At 35.8% G+C, this 16,190-nt stretch overlaps 2 protein-coding genes across 2 annotated transcripts in view; both read right to left on the bottom strand.

Moving 5' to 3' along the window:
* Positions 1 to 4,506: 4,506 nt before the first annotated feature.
* pde9ab (phosphodiesterase 9ab) lies at positions 4,507 to 12,618 on the bottom strand. The gene is made up of 18 exons (XM_016239538.1): positions 12,520 to 12,618; positions 11,216 to 11,286; positions 11,052 to 11,129; positions 10,892 to 10,935; positions 9,771 to 9,825; positions 9,588 to 9,658; positions 9,422 to 9,509; positions 9,241 to 9,322; positions 9,046 to 9,120; positions 7,670 to 7,756; positions 7,038 to 7,142; positions 6,877 to 6,959; positions 6,546 to 6,702; positions 5,852 to 5,965; positions 5,661 to 5,765; positions 5,260 to 5,388; positions 5,088 to 5,183; positions 4,507 to 4,557 (listed from the first exon to the last, which is right to left on the bottom strand). The coding sequence occupies exons 1-18, from the start codon at positions 12,586 to 12,588 to the stop codon at positions 4,507 to 4,509; spliced, it is 1,560 nt and encodes a 519-aa protein (XP_016095024.1). The 5' UTR covers positions 12,589 to 12,618.
* A 306-nt stretch (positions 12,619 to 12,924) lies between these two features.
* LOC107556419 (sugar phosphate exchanger 2-like) overlaps positions 12,925 to 16,190 on the bottom strand; it is a 15,972-nt gene continuing 12,706 nt past the window's right edge. The window contains exons 16-17 of the mRNA XM_016239535.1: positions 15,059 to 15,150; positions 12,925 to 12,960 (exon numbers count right to left, since the gene is read on the bottom strand). Of these exons, the coding sequence (XP_016095021.1) occupies positions 12,925 to 12,960; positions 15,059 to 15,150 (128 nt within the window). The remainder of the gene's footprint in view (positions 12,961 to 15,058; positions 15,151 to 16,190) is intronic.

The following is a 16,190-nucleotide window of genomic DNA, read 5'->3' as shown; positions in this document are numbered from 1 at the left end:
ATAACTAGATGTGTATATAGTATGTAACCACAGTATAAGTACACATTGGTACATAGTATCTACAGCTGTAATGTTTGTGTAACTACACATATGTAACAGCCCACTGAATGGTATGTGTAAATACAAATGTGTAACAGGACATTGGTAACAACACTTTTTGGCAATGAAAGTACAAATGTGTAAAAGGACTAACAGCACTTTTTGGTAAAGAAAGTGTTACACTTTATATTAAGTGGACAGTTCCGGAGGCGTTACCATGTAAGTACACTGGTATTACAGTGGTGCACCAACTCCACCAACTTGATACAACTCCTCCCACTTTACATATCCCTAAACCTACCCATCTCCACCCCCTGGATCAAATTGTTCCAATTACTCTTATACATATTGTTGTTACAAAATGTAGTTATATATGTCCTGTTACACATTTGTACTTACACAAACCATTCGGAGGGTGTGTAGTTACAGAAATATTACAGATACTATGTACATGTGTACTTGTGTCTAGTTACTATGTGTACAATGTGTCTAGTTACTATGTAAGTACACAGGTATTAGGGCCACTTAGTGGGACCAAACAATCAGCAAGTACACATAAACCCATTCACATACACACAAAGACATTTATACATATACTCAGATTCACCCACTTCAACCAACAAAAAGGATCAAACAGGTTTTTTTGAGACTTCCTATCATTGTACCATTTTTTTCCACATTCTTATATTGCATTGTTCATTCTTATAGTATGTGTTCTTTTCAAAATCTTAAACACTAGTTCAACTATAGTGCACAAGCTCTACGTATTATGTATGGTTAAAATATGGGGATTTTTATTTTTCTTCAGTCCTGGTGTCCATTAGAGTGGACATGAACAAAAATCTAAAAAAAATTTGTTGACACAAATCTTGTTTTTTAGACTTATTTCTATATTGGACAAGAGCAAATATCAAGTGGATAAAACATTTTTTGTTCAGTGAAAAAAATCCCTGTCTGATTAAACAGGCCTGAGCCTCGTGTCAGATTTGGGGGGCAGCAGGATGCCAGAAGGTGGCAGGTGACCCTGAGCCTCGTGTTAGATTTGGGGGGCAGCAGGATGCCAGAAGGTGGCAGGTGACACTCTCTTCTAGCCATCTGAACTTTAACCTTTTGATCTTCTTAAGACTTTTCTAGGCTCACATTAAACATACATTCCTGGTATGCAGTGCAGTTCACTAGAATAATGTGTAATATAGGACAGCTGCACACAATATTAATCTGTTGCAAAACAGGTTAAAATAAGACTTGAGAATTTTTTTTTATAATGTCATCATATCACAGATAAAATAATACATATATTTAAAGCTTTGGTAACACTTTATTTTACAGTAATGTTACATGTTACCCGTATTTAAAATAGTATTAACAGTAAATTACCCCCAACTAACCCTATAAAACAGAAGTAAGTTGTAATTAATTAACATTACTCAATACACCTTAAAATAAAGTGTAACTAAAGTTTCTCTGCAGTTTTGCAGAAAGCCAGCATACCTCTATAAATGTATGACATAACATCATGAAAGTTTAATCTGTGAAAAACACGGCCTGTCTTGTAAAGTGCTCCCTCTGAGCCACTTCTGACCTGTGACCCCAGCAGACTGACTGTGAGGTTTATGGAGATCTTTACCCTCCTTCACTCCAACCTCATGAATTCATGTGTCACCAGACTCTCTGTAGTCATTTTAAATGAGCAGAGCCCTTAACTGCTGCTAGGGGATTCAGACAAGTGGTCTGAAACTAATGGCATGAATCACTAACTAAAGAATGTAGTTCTTAGAAGGTTATCCATTAGAAATGCTGTCTATTCTTAAAACAGAAGTTTCAATATTATATTTTCACAATAGTTCTTGCATAAACAAAGGAATGCAATATACAGGTGCATCTCAATAAATTAGAATGTCATGGAAAAGTTCATTTATTTCAGTAATTCAACTCAAATTGTGAAACTCGTGTATTACATAAATTCAATGCACTCAGACTGAAGTAGTTTAAGTCTTTGGCTCTTTTAATTGTGATGATTTTGGCTCACATTTAACAAAAACCCACCAATTCACTATCTCAACAAATTAGAATACTTCATAAGACCAATAAAAAATTTTTTTTAGTGAATTGTTGGCCTTCTGGAAAGTATGTTCATTTACTGTACATGTACTCAATACTTGGTAGGGGCTCCTTTTGCTTTAATTACTGCCTCAATTCGGCGTGGCATGGAGGTGATCAGTTTGTTACCATTTTGAAGGCTTAGGAAACCTTTGCATGTGTTTTGAGTTGATTAGCTGATTGGCATGTCACCATATTCTAATTTGTTGAGATAGTGAATTGGTGGGTTTTTGTTAAATGTGAGCTAAAATCATCACAATTAAAAGAACCAAAGACTTAAACTACTTCAGTCTGTGTGCATTGAATTTATTTAATACACGAGTTTCACAATTTGAGTTGAATTACTGAAATAAATGAACTTTTCCACGACATTCTAATTTATTGAGATGCACCTGTAAATACTGTAATATATTTGACTCTAAAGGTTAAATTGCGTAAGGATGATTTTCATAAATAGATTGGAGAATGTTGTCAAACTGATTTTATAGAGCTTGTTGCCATGTTTGTTAAAAATATATTGTAATTTACTACAATTAATTCAAATTTCTGTTGGCTAATAATGGCTAAATTGTCTGTATGCTACCTTTTCCATTTAGTTTGAAAAATATCATGTTAAACACATATAGGTTGTGTTAGTTTTTTTTTTTTACCACTATAGTATTTAATATTTTTTAAAAAGTTTATTCTTGTCGAATCAGTGTCCATAAACAACAGGTTCCCAGTCAAAATGTTTGATAGATTTTTGTAGCCAAGACCTTTCATGGCTCCAAATATGACCCATAAGGTAATGCAAATATAATATTTACTACTGTATATCCCTGAACTGTTATTTTGCACATTACATCAGAAAATGAATGAATGAAGAAAAGAAAATTAATAAAAAAAGAAACTGACCTAATGTCAGACGGATGAAGCCAGAAAACTAGTTATTTTTCATTGCGGTCCAGTCCAACAGTATATTTATGTCTTAATTGATGTTTGGATTAGATATTTCTGGTGATTTTCTAACTTACAATTTCTTCCCCCAAATAAGAGAATGGTGTGGTCTCACAAACTTTGACACATTTTACATATTTACATCTTTCTTGTATGTTATTCAAGGTAAACATAATCATACAGTATGTGAGAAAAGTGTTTCATTGTCTCCTCTGCTGGCCAATAACAAAACATGTAAGTATTAAAGCCATAATCCTGTAAATGACTGTGTAATAACTGTCACATCCAGATGCAGTGAGGACAGAGAGCAACAGACGTGTCACTTGCACTTGCAGCCCTCGAAAACACCTGTACCTTTAAACAGGTGTCTCAGACACATCCCCTTACCAAATGCCTTTCTTGAAACATGCCTCAAATTTTTTTTTCAGGAATTTCCTTTTAAAGATGCTCATGTAGAAATGAATGTAACTTTCTTTTTAGCTTCCTCAGGTAAAAGCTGTGCATTTTTACATTCCTATCAAAAATATAAACACAACACCAATTTTGACACGTTTCAAGATTAATGTATATTTTATTGATTTTTGTACATTTGTAAGGTTTTCTGTTGGAACAATGGTTAACATGTTTTCCTGAGTATTACTAAGTACGTTTTATTAATAGCTGCTTTGGTGAAATCAGTTCTTGCAAACACTCAAAACAATACGTACCAAAGTATAAATCAATCTGAGTAGTCATATAATGCCATTATCTGATAAAGTTATAAACCTTGACTGCTCATGTTTATTTTATTGTAGCCTGTGACAATAAAACAATATCTGAGGGCCAAGCACTTCATTTCAATAGTGCAAACATATCTGTGGAGAATAATTAGACCAGCAAAATCAACAGAATCAGTCATTTTGACCGCCTTTTTACAACTGATGACTGCCTTTTCTGGACATTCTTGATGTTTCCACACACAGAAGGGGGTCCAACACTCGCCTTCGGAAACTGGGTGCTTGGAGAGCCCAAACAGTTCAAAACCTCAGTTTTCAGGAAACTGGGAGCTGGATCAGCCTGAGAACCCTAGAGGAAGAGAATGGGACAGTGAGTCAAAAAAAGTCTCATTTTTTTTGTCCATACAATGACAGTCTGTTTCACTGCATGGACAAAAACGGTTGAAACACTCTTTTGTTCTTTGTTCCACAGACTTTAAAACAAAGTCCTACAGGTTTGGAACAACATGAGGGTAAATGATGAGTAAACGATGACAGAATTTTCCTTTTCATCTGTCATTCAATAACTCTTGATATGAATGAAGTTTTCATGCAAAGGTTAGAAGAGACAGGCTCAAATCTGAAGAATCTGAAGTAAGAATGACAGTCTTCTAGCTGTTTTGATAAACGACGAGACCGGTTGTTGTTCCTCCATACCATAAAAGAAGCAGGTTGCCTATTTCTTTTTTCCACCTAAAGACATGCTCTCTGTTTTCTTCTTCTGTGCCTGAAAAGAGAGCACACCATAATGCAAAGGCAAAATAAGTATCGTACACCCTCAAAAATAAAGGTCTATGGTTTTATGAAGAACCTTTAACATCCATGGAACCTTTCCATTGAACAAAAGGTTCAACTAAGTTTTTTGTTCTTCACACCAAGAACAAAAATGGTTCTTTTAAGAACTGTTCACTGAAAGGTTCTTTAGGGAACCCAGAATGGTTCTTCTATGGCAGGTACTCAGTCCTGGAGGGCCGGTGTCCTGCAGACTTTAGCTCCAACTTGCCCCAGCCTAGAAGTTTCTATGCCTAGTAAGAGCTTGATTAGCTGGTTCAGGTGTGTTTAATTAGGGTTGGAGCTAAACTCTGCAGGACACCGGCCCTCCAGGACCGAGTTTGGACAGCCCTGTTCTATGGAATCACTTCGAAACCCCCCTTTTGGAACTTTTATTTTTATGAGTGTAGTTCTTCTGATTTGTGTTTTGGACACAAGGCCATTTGCAAAGCTTTAGGACTTCCTCTACATGCACGGTCTTGTTACCTCTGACATGGCATCATCTATCTGCTTGAGCTCTTCATAGTGATCACGGGAGTCCCTCAAAGGCTGAACCATGATCTCCTCAATCTGTGGAAAGAGCTGAACACAGACACAGGGTCTCTATGTTATGCAACTTCAGTTCAGAGTTCCAGTTCACATGTCAGTGTGTACAAACCTTCATGACGGTCTCAAACATTGGAATGAGGACGAATTTAATGAAGCCAATTTGTGCTGTTGGTTTGGTGACTTTGTCACGATCCATAAATGGAGCCACAGGAAGACCTTCTGACTTTTCTCTGTCACTCTGCCAAAACAAACCAAAAAGCAAGCTACAACATGTGGGGTCCCAAAGTCTGATCAAATCAAAATCTTCCAGTTCTGTAGGAAATAATCAGAAAGTTGAAAGAAATTCAATATTTAGGGTGTCCATGCTGATGAAAAGAAAAACAAAAAAGCATACTGACCCCAAACTTTTGAACGGTAGTGTAAGCATATAATGAAATAATAGAAGCAAAATAAGCTTTTTACCACATTCATTTTCAAAGTGCTTTCATGAAACTGCTTGTATTGTGGTACCTGCATGAAGTACTCCTCCAGGAGACAGTCCACCCACGGCTCTGCCACCTCAGTGGGTCTGACCTCATTGGAGATGTCACAACACTTGATCAACACCATCTTCAGCTGTAAAGACACAGCATTGCGTATGAAGTACAGAGCCAACACGTTTTTGGAATGCAATTCAAATCATAATATCAGGAAACACATACACATTTAACATGCTCCTCATTGGTAAAGTCAAAGTTGTCCACTTTCTGTTTGAAGGAGTCCAGTATCTCTCCATGTCTAGCCATATCTGTGGCCAGAATGAGAGTAATGATCGCCTACAACAGATACAAAAAATGCATGCAGGATTGTTTAGATTTTTAACTATAATGCACAGAAGTTACATTCTATAGAATGCCAGCAATTGCTCCATTTGTATATTTGTTTAACATAGACTAACCACTCAAAAGTTTGGGGTCAGAAAGATTTTTTTAAATACTTTTGTTCAGCAAGGATGCATTTAATTGATCAAAAGTGACAGTAAAGACTTTTACTATGTTAAATAAATACAGTTCTTTTGAACTTTCTATTAATCAGAGCAGCAAATCAGTATATTAGAGTGTTTTCTGAATTATCATGTGACGGTGAAGACTGGAGTAATGATGCTGAAAATTCAGCTTTGCCATCACAGGATTACATCTTAAAATACATTAAAATAATAAAACACTCAATTTAAATTGTAATAATATTTGACACTATTACAGTTTTACTGTATTTTGGATCAAATAAATGCAACCTTGGTGAGCATAAGAGACCAATCACAAACTTTTGAAACTCTGATCTCTGAGCAATACAGTGTTCCTCTGGGTAGAAACTGCACGTGCAATATGAAGTGTATGTATGGTGGATCAGAGGTACCTGTCGTATCTGTTTGAAGGAGTCAGGCTCCACATTGGCAAATATGTTGCACTCAGGCATAGAGAGGATCTGGAAGGCCACAGCACAGTGATGGTTCTCCAGAGGAGAGATATCATTATAGCGCACGGCCAGCTCAGTGCGAGCATTAATCTGAAACCTGATTACAGAGGAAAACCTTTTTCAATTCCTACTGTATAAATGACATTGTACATCATAACTGCCCACATACATTCAATTAGTCAGTCAGTGGCAAACTAATAATGCAGACAGTGTTGTAAGTGGCATTGTTCTCTCAGAGGGTGGATATGTCAGTGATATATACAGTACGTACGTGTTGTTGTATCCCGGGTGGTCCAGGTCATGACACGCGGCTGCAGTCATCAAAATACACATGTCTGTCATAGTAAGCCTCTCCTAGGGAACAAAAGCAAGTATCATGTTGACATGACACACTCTCTGAAGGACATGATGCACGTGTGGCCATGACCTCACCTGAAGGTTACACAGATGGATCATTCCATACATCATCTGGCTCACACAAAAGCAGTGGCGGAAGTTGTGGAAAGGGTTGTCGCGGTAGTTTTCTTGAATCGCAAGCTTTATTTAGAAAAGACACAACAGGTGAGTTTTAAAGCCTAGTACTCCAGTTAATTCAGAAATTAAATGTGACCCTGGAGCACAAAACCAGTCTTAAGTCGCTGGGGTATATTTTTAGCAATAGCCAAAAAAACATTGTATGGGTCAAAATGATCGATTTTTCTTTTATGCCAAAAATCATTAGGATATTAAGTAAAGATCATGTTCCATGAAGATATTTTGTAAATTTCCTACCGTAAATATATCAAAACTTAATTTTTGATTAGTAATATGCATGGCTAAGAACATCATTTGGACAACTTTAAAGGCGATTTTCTCAGTATTTTGATTTTTTTGCACCCTCAGATTCCAGATATTCAAATAGTTGTATCTCGGCCAAATATTGTCCTATCCTAACAAACCTTACATCGATGGAAATCATATTTGTTCAGCTTTCATATGATGTATAAATCTCAATTTCAAAAAATTGACCCTTGTGACTGGTTTTGTGGTCCACGGTCACAAATATGCAGGAAAGCTCATCTTACCAGCCATCTTTTGAGAGTTATGGGGTTAATGTTAAACTCCTTAACCAGTCCAAGGTCATGATACATATACTCCAGACAGCTAAGCATCTGTATACAGCATTCATTTAATTAACAAACACAATTCACCACATGACCTGTTTGTCAGATAAAACAACGAATGCTTATAACCACACACTATGGGCCATGTTTTAACGATCTAAGCGCATGGTCTAAGGGCCCTAGCGCGCCGACCATTTTTTCCCGGCCTTAAACTAGCAAAAGTGGATTCGGACACGCCCTAAGCGCATTAGACCATGCGCTTAGATCGTTAAAATAGGGCCCCAGGTTTCAGTTGGTCAAAGGCGCAGTCTATTTCAGTTGCCTCAAAATAGCAACGCGCCGACAATGTGCCTATACACACCTCGTTTTCAGACCAGCACACCCATGGGCGCACAAATGGATGCAAATGCATTTGCCATTTAAACAACGTGGCACAGGATGTGAATGATAACTGCGTCGGGCTGAAACTAGCAAAAAACACTTGCGTCGTGCCTGGCGCCGCATTGCGCCACATTGCGCCGGGTGTATGATAGGGCCCTTCATTTTTATTACAAAGAGAAATTACACATGAGATCTAATTCATATCACAATTTCTAGAAAACACCTGGGCGAAGTGCGCTTTATTGTACTGAATGTGCACTTGTAGAGTAGGCCTACTTCAAATCTTAAAAATATATATTTTAAAAATGTACTTGCAGATAATATTAATGTTTTAATAATCCTTTTTTGTGCTTGAAAGAAGTACACTTATTTTATGTGTACATGTAAAGTACTTGATCATAATTTTAGTTGTAGTGTGTTATTTGATATTACATTTAAACTAAATATAGTTTTAATGTACTGAATTGCGACCTCATCATTACAAATGTGTAATTACAAATATATAACAAATTTCAATAGAAATTACATTAAAGTATATTTTAGTTTACTATAAATGCTTGTTGGCACTACACTTTAACCATATTTCAAAGACAATAGAAAAAATGATCAAATCACATATAAAGCTGTACTTAAGTCCTACTTAAGGGGGTCAAAAAGCATTTGATATCAATTTTAAATATAATACATTTATTTATTGATTGATTGAATGATTGATTGATGGATTGCAATCAACATGCAATTAAGTGCCCTTAAGTGTGATTAAGTGTTTGTTTAATTATCTTTCCAATTTTGGTTGATTTTTTTTTTTTAAAGAAAAACTGATACTTCAGTGAAACACAACTAAGAACCCCATTAAGTCTCTTAAGCCATGAAAGAGCAGTAAAACTGCAAAAATAAAACTCCTGTTAGTGGGAACTTGTGTCTCAAGATATCTTGACACAAAAAAGATGACAAACCTCATTGTGTTCCCAATGCCATACATCAAAGGTGGGCTTTTTCAGAGCCTCTATGGTTTCCTGAGAAAGTGTGTACTGCAAAAACACAAAACAGAGTGACAACACACAGCATTACATATGATTACAGCACTGCGATGATTTTATTTGGTTGCAGTATGTAACCCCCCAAAAATGTATTTATTTTTTTCATTTTACCTTTGGGTAGCTTGGGACATCTCGCCTGGGAGACAGTTTCTTCCCATCATCAGTAAAGTTATATTTGCAATTGCAGTTCATTCTGTTTGCAAGAGATAAACAACCAATTAAAAAGCAAAGGTGCAGAGACTCCTAATGAAATAAAACAAAATATAAAATAAAATAAAACAGCTGTTCTTACCTCACTCCTCCTCTAGAGGTCATTTCATCCCTTAATTTCTTCAGATCATTTTTACACTTCTCAATTTCCACCACTTTAAGTCCCTCCACTGTAATGAGACAAAGACTTTTAGCTCACAACATCAGGTGTGAGTTCTCACATGCATTCTGCTCAGAGCATCACTCACGCTCCACTCTCTTCTCCAGCATGGCCAGTCGGTTGGTCACTTCAGTCTTCAGCTCATTGATCCTAAAAGCCCTGAAGCAAATATTACATTCATTACCATGCACACATTCTGTAACACACTGATCTGAATCATAACATTTACTTTACAATAAATACAGACTCATTTTGACATGACACGGCTCACCTGTTGAACTGCTCTGCCACTTGTGACAGGACGTTCTGGAACATGTCTTCCTTCTCTTTTGAGAGGAATACAAAGTTGTTTATGTTACTGTCATTTGCCTTATTTCTAATCTAGTTTTACTTAAAGGAGACATATTATGCCCCTTTTTACAATATGTAATATAAGTCTCTGGTGTCCCCAGAATGTGTCTGTGAAGTTTCAGCTCAAAATATTCCACAGATCATTTATTATAACATTTTGAAAATGCCTATTTTGAGTGGAAGCAGAAACGCACTGTTTTTCAGGCCTGTTTTTTTAAATGCAAATGAGCTGCTGCTCCCGGCCCCCTTTTCCAGAATAGAGCTGCACCATTACATCTCGGCCCTGCTAAAAACATCTGTTTTGGTTCCGATTATCATGTTTATCGCACTGAAATCATGCGTTTTAAATCATATGAGTTTAAACTTCTGATATACGGTTTTCTGAGAGCACACATCCGAAGCACACGGACAGAAAGCGGCTGTCACAGCATGCGAGTACTAAACTAAGTTCTCATTCACACACAAGTTTACGTTAAAAACACACGAGTTACAAAAAAGATTCGGTTATGTCTGTGCAGGTAAACAGCTGGGAAATAAATCACTTGTTTATTTTAGATCTGTGTGGCAGCAGCAATTTACAGTAAATAAATCAATAAATCCACTGCTCTCTTGTCTCCTCTGAGGCTGGGACTCTAAACAGTGTTCTGTGCTCGTCTGTGCAGCCAATGACAGAACAGTTAGCATGTTTCGCTCAAACTTTCACCATGGCATTAGAACTGGTACACCGTTGTCGATTGCCAAATCAAATGAAGGCGCCATGGGTGTAAACTTACAGATTAAGGGGCGGTAATATTATAATGAGATCCCTTTGCCACGTCACCAAGGGAGCGAAATCAGACGCGCTCGTTTTCTCAGACGCTTGCAGAAAAAGGCTTACCAAAACAAAGTTACTGGGTTAATCTTTTTCATGTTTCCTTGGTTGGTAGATGCACCGGGGACCTGATTATAGCACTTAAAACCTGGAAATGTCAGATTTTCATGATATGTCACCTTTAACACTATTAATTATATACAATTTAATGAGTAAATCTTTTTTCATACCTCCTCCTTGGTTTGTGGAATGAGGCATAACCTTATATAAGTTGCTTGAAACGAAGAAAGAAAGAATGTAAAACAATGACTGCTTCTGAATTATTCATTCAATTACAATAATGTAATAATAACAAGACGTTGCATTATTTTTACTATGTTGAATTCTTACTTTGGAGTGTTTGCAGGCATGCTGGGGTCAATAGATACCAGTGCTCCTTCTGAGTCAATCAGAAGTATAGCTGTGTTTCTGGAGAGACACAACAAATTCAAGACACATTTGGGACAATAATCTGGACTAAACACTTCATTTATGAGACGATTTATGAAACTGACCTGGCAATATTGGATGATGAGCAAAGAAGCTCCTTAATATCACATGGGCTACAGTGACGACTGAAAATCACCTAAAAACATAAGAGATTATAAATACTACATAATAACTAGAGGTGCTGAATACGTCACTATAATACCGTGGCTCTAGTGAGTGGGGCTGACTTTGCCCTTGGCAGGTGTTACAGGTGCTTGTTTGTGTCAAAGGCACCTGTCACTCACAATGACCCTCAACATATTTTTAACACAAGTAGTTATCCTAAAAAGGGTGCCTGTGTTAAAAACACATTAAATAACTAGTCTTTAAGTATAATAATATTAATAAAATGTTGTCTCTATTACACAAGTAGTTACACTACTTTTCAAACATTTGGAGTCATTAAGATTTATTTTAAAGAAAATAATAGGCCTACTTTTATTCATCAAGGATGCATTCAATTGATCAAAAGTGACAGTAAAGACAATTAAAAGACAAACGGTTTCAATTTCAAATTAACGCTGTTCTTTTGAACGTTTTATTCTTCAAATAATCCTGAAAACTGTATCACAGGCTCAGAAAAATATTATTTTCATAATAATACGAAATGTTTCTTGAGCAGCAAATCAGATTCCTGAAGGCTCATGTGACACTGAAGACTGGAGTAAGTTCATCACAGGAATAAATGACAGTTTAAAGTATATTAAAATGGCAAGATAGCAAAAATAAATAAATAAACAACACTTCATGATATTTTTATTGTATCAAATAAATGCAGCTGTGGTAAGTGACGTCTTATTGATCAAACAGCACAAATCCTACTGACCTCGAACCCTTGAAAAAAGTATTTGGGAATTTTGGACTTAAAGTATTAGATACAAAAATATCAAACCAATGGCATTTATCTTAAAGTAAGCATACTTTCAACCAGAAATGAAAAAAACAAATAATCAATTTTTAAAAGATAAAACAATAAAAATTGTGTTCAAAAGTAAGACAGTTTGTGCAGACAATTTCTGTTTGTCAAACTTTGGTAAATCATATTCATAGATAATGTGATGAACTACTCCTGTGGTTACTCTTGAAGCTATTACCACACCAGTCAAAAAAATTATTCCAAAAAGCTGAAGTTAATTCAGAGAAGCTCTAGCATCATTTATTTACTAAACACCCATTAGTCCATTACATGCATATGTATGTGTGCTGCCAAATAAGTTCATTGAATGTTTGGTTGAATACCTTACATATCTAATCATAAATTAGCAAATGCATCTCATTTTAATGGGATCTTAAACATACAGCTTTTAAGTTTGAAATCTTAAAGACTCACCCTTTGCACTTTTCCATCCACATCCAGATAAACAGTTTTAGGGGCATAAGATGACGAACTCGACCCCATGACGACCTCTGATATTGATGATGCTTTGGCAGTAGATACACAATCTATGGCTACCTCCTTCTCTGGACCAGCAAAGAACACTTTAAAACAAATGTAAAAAAAAAAAAACATTTTTCCTCTCACACAAGAAACATGCAACTGCTGATTTCATAGGATATAAAGTAGATTCATGACACTAAAACAGGCATTTGTTGAATGATAATTGACAGTACATAAATGAAAACTGTTGCCTCACCTCAGCATGTGCCATTCAGTCTGGTGCCGCCACTCACTCAGAGATGCTGGTGGATGCGGTGGCTTCAGCAGGAGTCACAGCTCTGCTCTTTAAGTAGGCTATCACTCACTCTCCTGCTCTCCAGCGTTGCCAAGGAACTGTTAGAGCAGAGAGCTGACTATGTGCTCCATGTCATCTACTGCTCGGAGGCGACACACGTATCCATTACAACACTGTTCCTTTTGATGACACATGCAATATCTACCCAAATTCAATAAAGAATGCTTATGTTGTTAACCTGTTAATAATTTTTCTTATGCTTCATCAATTATTAGAATTTTATTTAGAATTATATGTATGCATGTATGTATACACACACACACACACACACACACACACATGCATTATATATATTGAGGATTATTTGCTATATTACAGTATATACTAGCTTGGGAATATTTAATATTCATACTGTGACTGAAAGTACAACAGGTTGTATGATGTGCATGTTTGACAGCACAATATCAATCTTTGATCTGGACACTATTAGGGAGAACGGGATCATTTCACGTTTTCATTAATTCAGACTACATCAACTTTTTTGTACGCTAATCATAAGAAATTTAAAAAGGTAAAACTGAGGCAAGAGTTGTATTTTAGTAAAAGTCTTAGTAAAAATGATCTGGTAGCATTTTGTATGTCAGGTTCTGTATAATAAAATATTTTTTGTGAATTCTGCCTTCGAATTAAATAATAATAAAGGTACACTACCAATTGGGGACAGTAAGATTTTTTGAAAGAAGTCTCTTGCTCATTAAGCCTGCAATTATTGATAAAATACAGTAAAGACAGGAATATTATGAAATATTATTACAAATGAAAATAACTTTTCTATTTTAATATATTTTAGAATATAATTCATTCCTGGCAAAGCTGTATTTTCAGCATCATTACTCCAGTCTTCAGTGTCACATGATCCTTCAGAAATCATTCTAATATGCTGATTTGCTGCTCCAGTAACATTCATTTGTGCTGCTTCATATTTTTCAGGATTCTTTGATGAAAAGAAAGTTTAAAAGAACAGCATTTATTTGAAATAGAAATCTTTTGTAACATTATGTGACCTTACTGTCATGTTGAATGAACTAACATTTCTAAACTAAAATAAGCTAAACTAAATTTCATTTCTTTCAAAACAACAACTGAGCACACACTTTTGAATGGTAGTGTAGATTTTAATCAAAGAGGATAATTTTTATAAATGTCAGGTCAGGGCAAACTGAACATTTTAAAATGTATACGGTTACAATTCTTTAATTAATCCATTAATTACACAATTGATTACAATTTCTGTTGTCCAAAACATTGTTATAGTTTTATACGTTGTACATTTTTACTGTTTAATGAATTGTTTTTCAGTGTTTCATATCTGGATGTATTGTAACAACTTGCCCCCTATAATATGACAACATGACCTTTTTTATAATGAAAAAATTTAAAGTAACGATTTTAATCATAACTGAATATTACTAAAAAACAATTATGACTAATAACATAGCTTTAAATTAATGGAAAGGAGCTGTGTGTTCAAGCATCACTAAAGTCTCCAGAAATGATTTATTATCACCGAGCATTATTCTGCAGATGACTGTTTGCCTTTCACACACACATTCTCATTTTGACAGAAGCTGATAATATCTATACCCTAAAGCTAGAACACCAGCTACCTGTAACGTGCTTCCATTCATACGAACCCTGAGAGAATAAAACCAAGAGGTTCTCTTGGGACGCTTGGAGCTACTCAGTATTTTAATGAAGTTGAGAGAGATTAAGTGTATATTCACATGAATATGACCTCAATATTTATTGAAATACATATTCAGGTGCTGTGTATTCACTACTGCAGGTAAGATTCACAGCTAGCCATGCCAATAACAAACAGGAAACTCACAAATGATCACGCAAGACACTGCACAGATTAAAGGACAAAGTACTGATGGCATATTTTAATGCTAGAAAAAAGGTACATTTGCATTGAGCTTCAGTCACTAAAAACATCCTGTACTAAAATGATGATCCTCTTGTGTTTGTCCCACTCAGGCCACGCGTAGACGAGGGTGTGTGTAACTCTCCTCCTCCTTCACTGCAGCAGCTGAGCTTTGTTCCATTATCAGTATAAAAGGATGAAAGTCTCATGTTACAATTTTCATATAAAATAACCCTTGGGCATAAAAAGGCTTGGTGTGTTGGATCAACCCATGGTCCCTTTTTGTCGTTATGCTGCAGGTCATTTTCCGTCACAGGTGTGATATTCTCTTGTTCGACGGGCGGCTCAGATCTCTTTGAACCTGAAAGAAAAGAGCAGATGAAACCAATGCAAACACATGGTACAAAATTAAACGCTTCCCTTTTAAATCATCAGATTCTGTCAGTGTAAAAAAATACAGACAAGACCAAATAATTTCCGCCTGTTCATTTGACAAATGTCAAAAGCGGATACTGGAGACCATTAGTGTGTAATAAATATATTTCAACATACTAAAATAAAAAACATTAAAAAAAATAATAAAAAAAGCACAAACCAAGTTTTTTTTTTTTTTTTTAATGGAAAATTCATAACAGGATTTTGTTTCAGCCAAAAATGGACTGATAATTATAAGGGTGTCAGAGACGTAATGATATTGCACTTGAAGTGCATAGATCATTTTCCACCTCGACACACAGATCTCTGCCAGTCATTTGGGAACACAGTGAAAACTAACAAATCCCAAGGTGGGTCGCAACCTCTTGGAGTAATTCTGATTGCCTTGCAACCACTAAAAATAGCCTCCACTGAATCATATTGAGGGCAGGAAGGCCCAATTAATTCAAGTAGAGCGTCTCTTTGGTCATGACGCTCTACATGTTTGGATGCCACTAATATCAAGTACATGTAATGGCAATCAGCCCAAGCAGCATCATTTAGCTTATTTAAAGGCCACTAGCTAAATATAGAAGGTCAAAAATAAACCTTAATAAAGTCATCTGCTAATAACGTCACTGCATGGAATATTTTGCCCCCTTTTTAAAAATACATACAGTTTGGAATAATAAAGACTTTTTAAATATGTTTGAAAATTCTCTTATGCTCGCAAAGGCTATATGTATTTGATCAAAAAATACAGTAAAAACTGTCGCATTGTGAATTATTATAATTTAGATTTGTTTTCTATTTAAATACATTTTGATGTAAATACATTTTTATAACGTAATTTATTCCTGTGATGAAGTTTTTCAGCCATTATCCCTCCAGGCAAATAGTACTCTAAAGCCCTATTCGGAAGGGACTAGTTTTCTAAACTATGTTTGAGTTTCGGTTCTATCACCTGACGTCTGCGATTTTCATGTA

The sequence above is a fragment of the Sinocyclocheilus grahami genome, unplaced genomic scaffold (assembly GCF_001515645.1).
Source record: "Sinocyclocheilus grahami isolate Dianchi unplaced genomic scaffold, SAMN03320097.WGS_v1.1 scaffold567.1, whole genome shotgun sequence".
Taxonomy (NCBI): domain Eukaryota; kingdom Metazoa; phylum Chordata; class Actinopteri; order Cypriniformes; family Cyprinidae; genus Sinocyclocheilus; species Sinocyclocheilus grahami.
This window is presented reverse-complemented; position numbering and strand designations above follow the sequence as displayed.

Coding starts and splice junctions, on each gene's coding strand:
- pde9ab (XM_016239538.1), bottom strand. CDS start 12,588: ATGGGGTCGAGTTCGTCATCTTATGCCCCTAAAACTGTTTATCTGGAT. Junction 11,130..11,215: donor TCATCATCCAATATTGCCAG/GTCAGTTTCATA, acceptor GTGTCTCTCCAG/AAACACAGCTATACTTCTGA. Junction 6,703..6,876: donor CACCCGGGATACAACAACAC/GTACGTACTGTA, acceptor CTCTGTAATCAG/GTTTCAGATTAATGCTCGCA.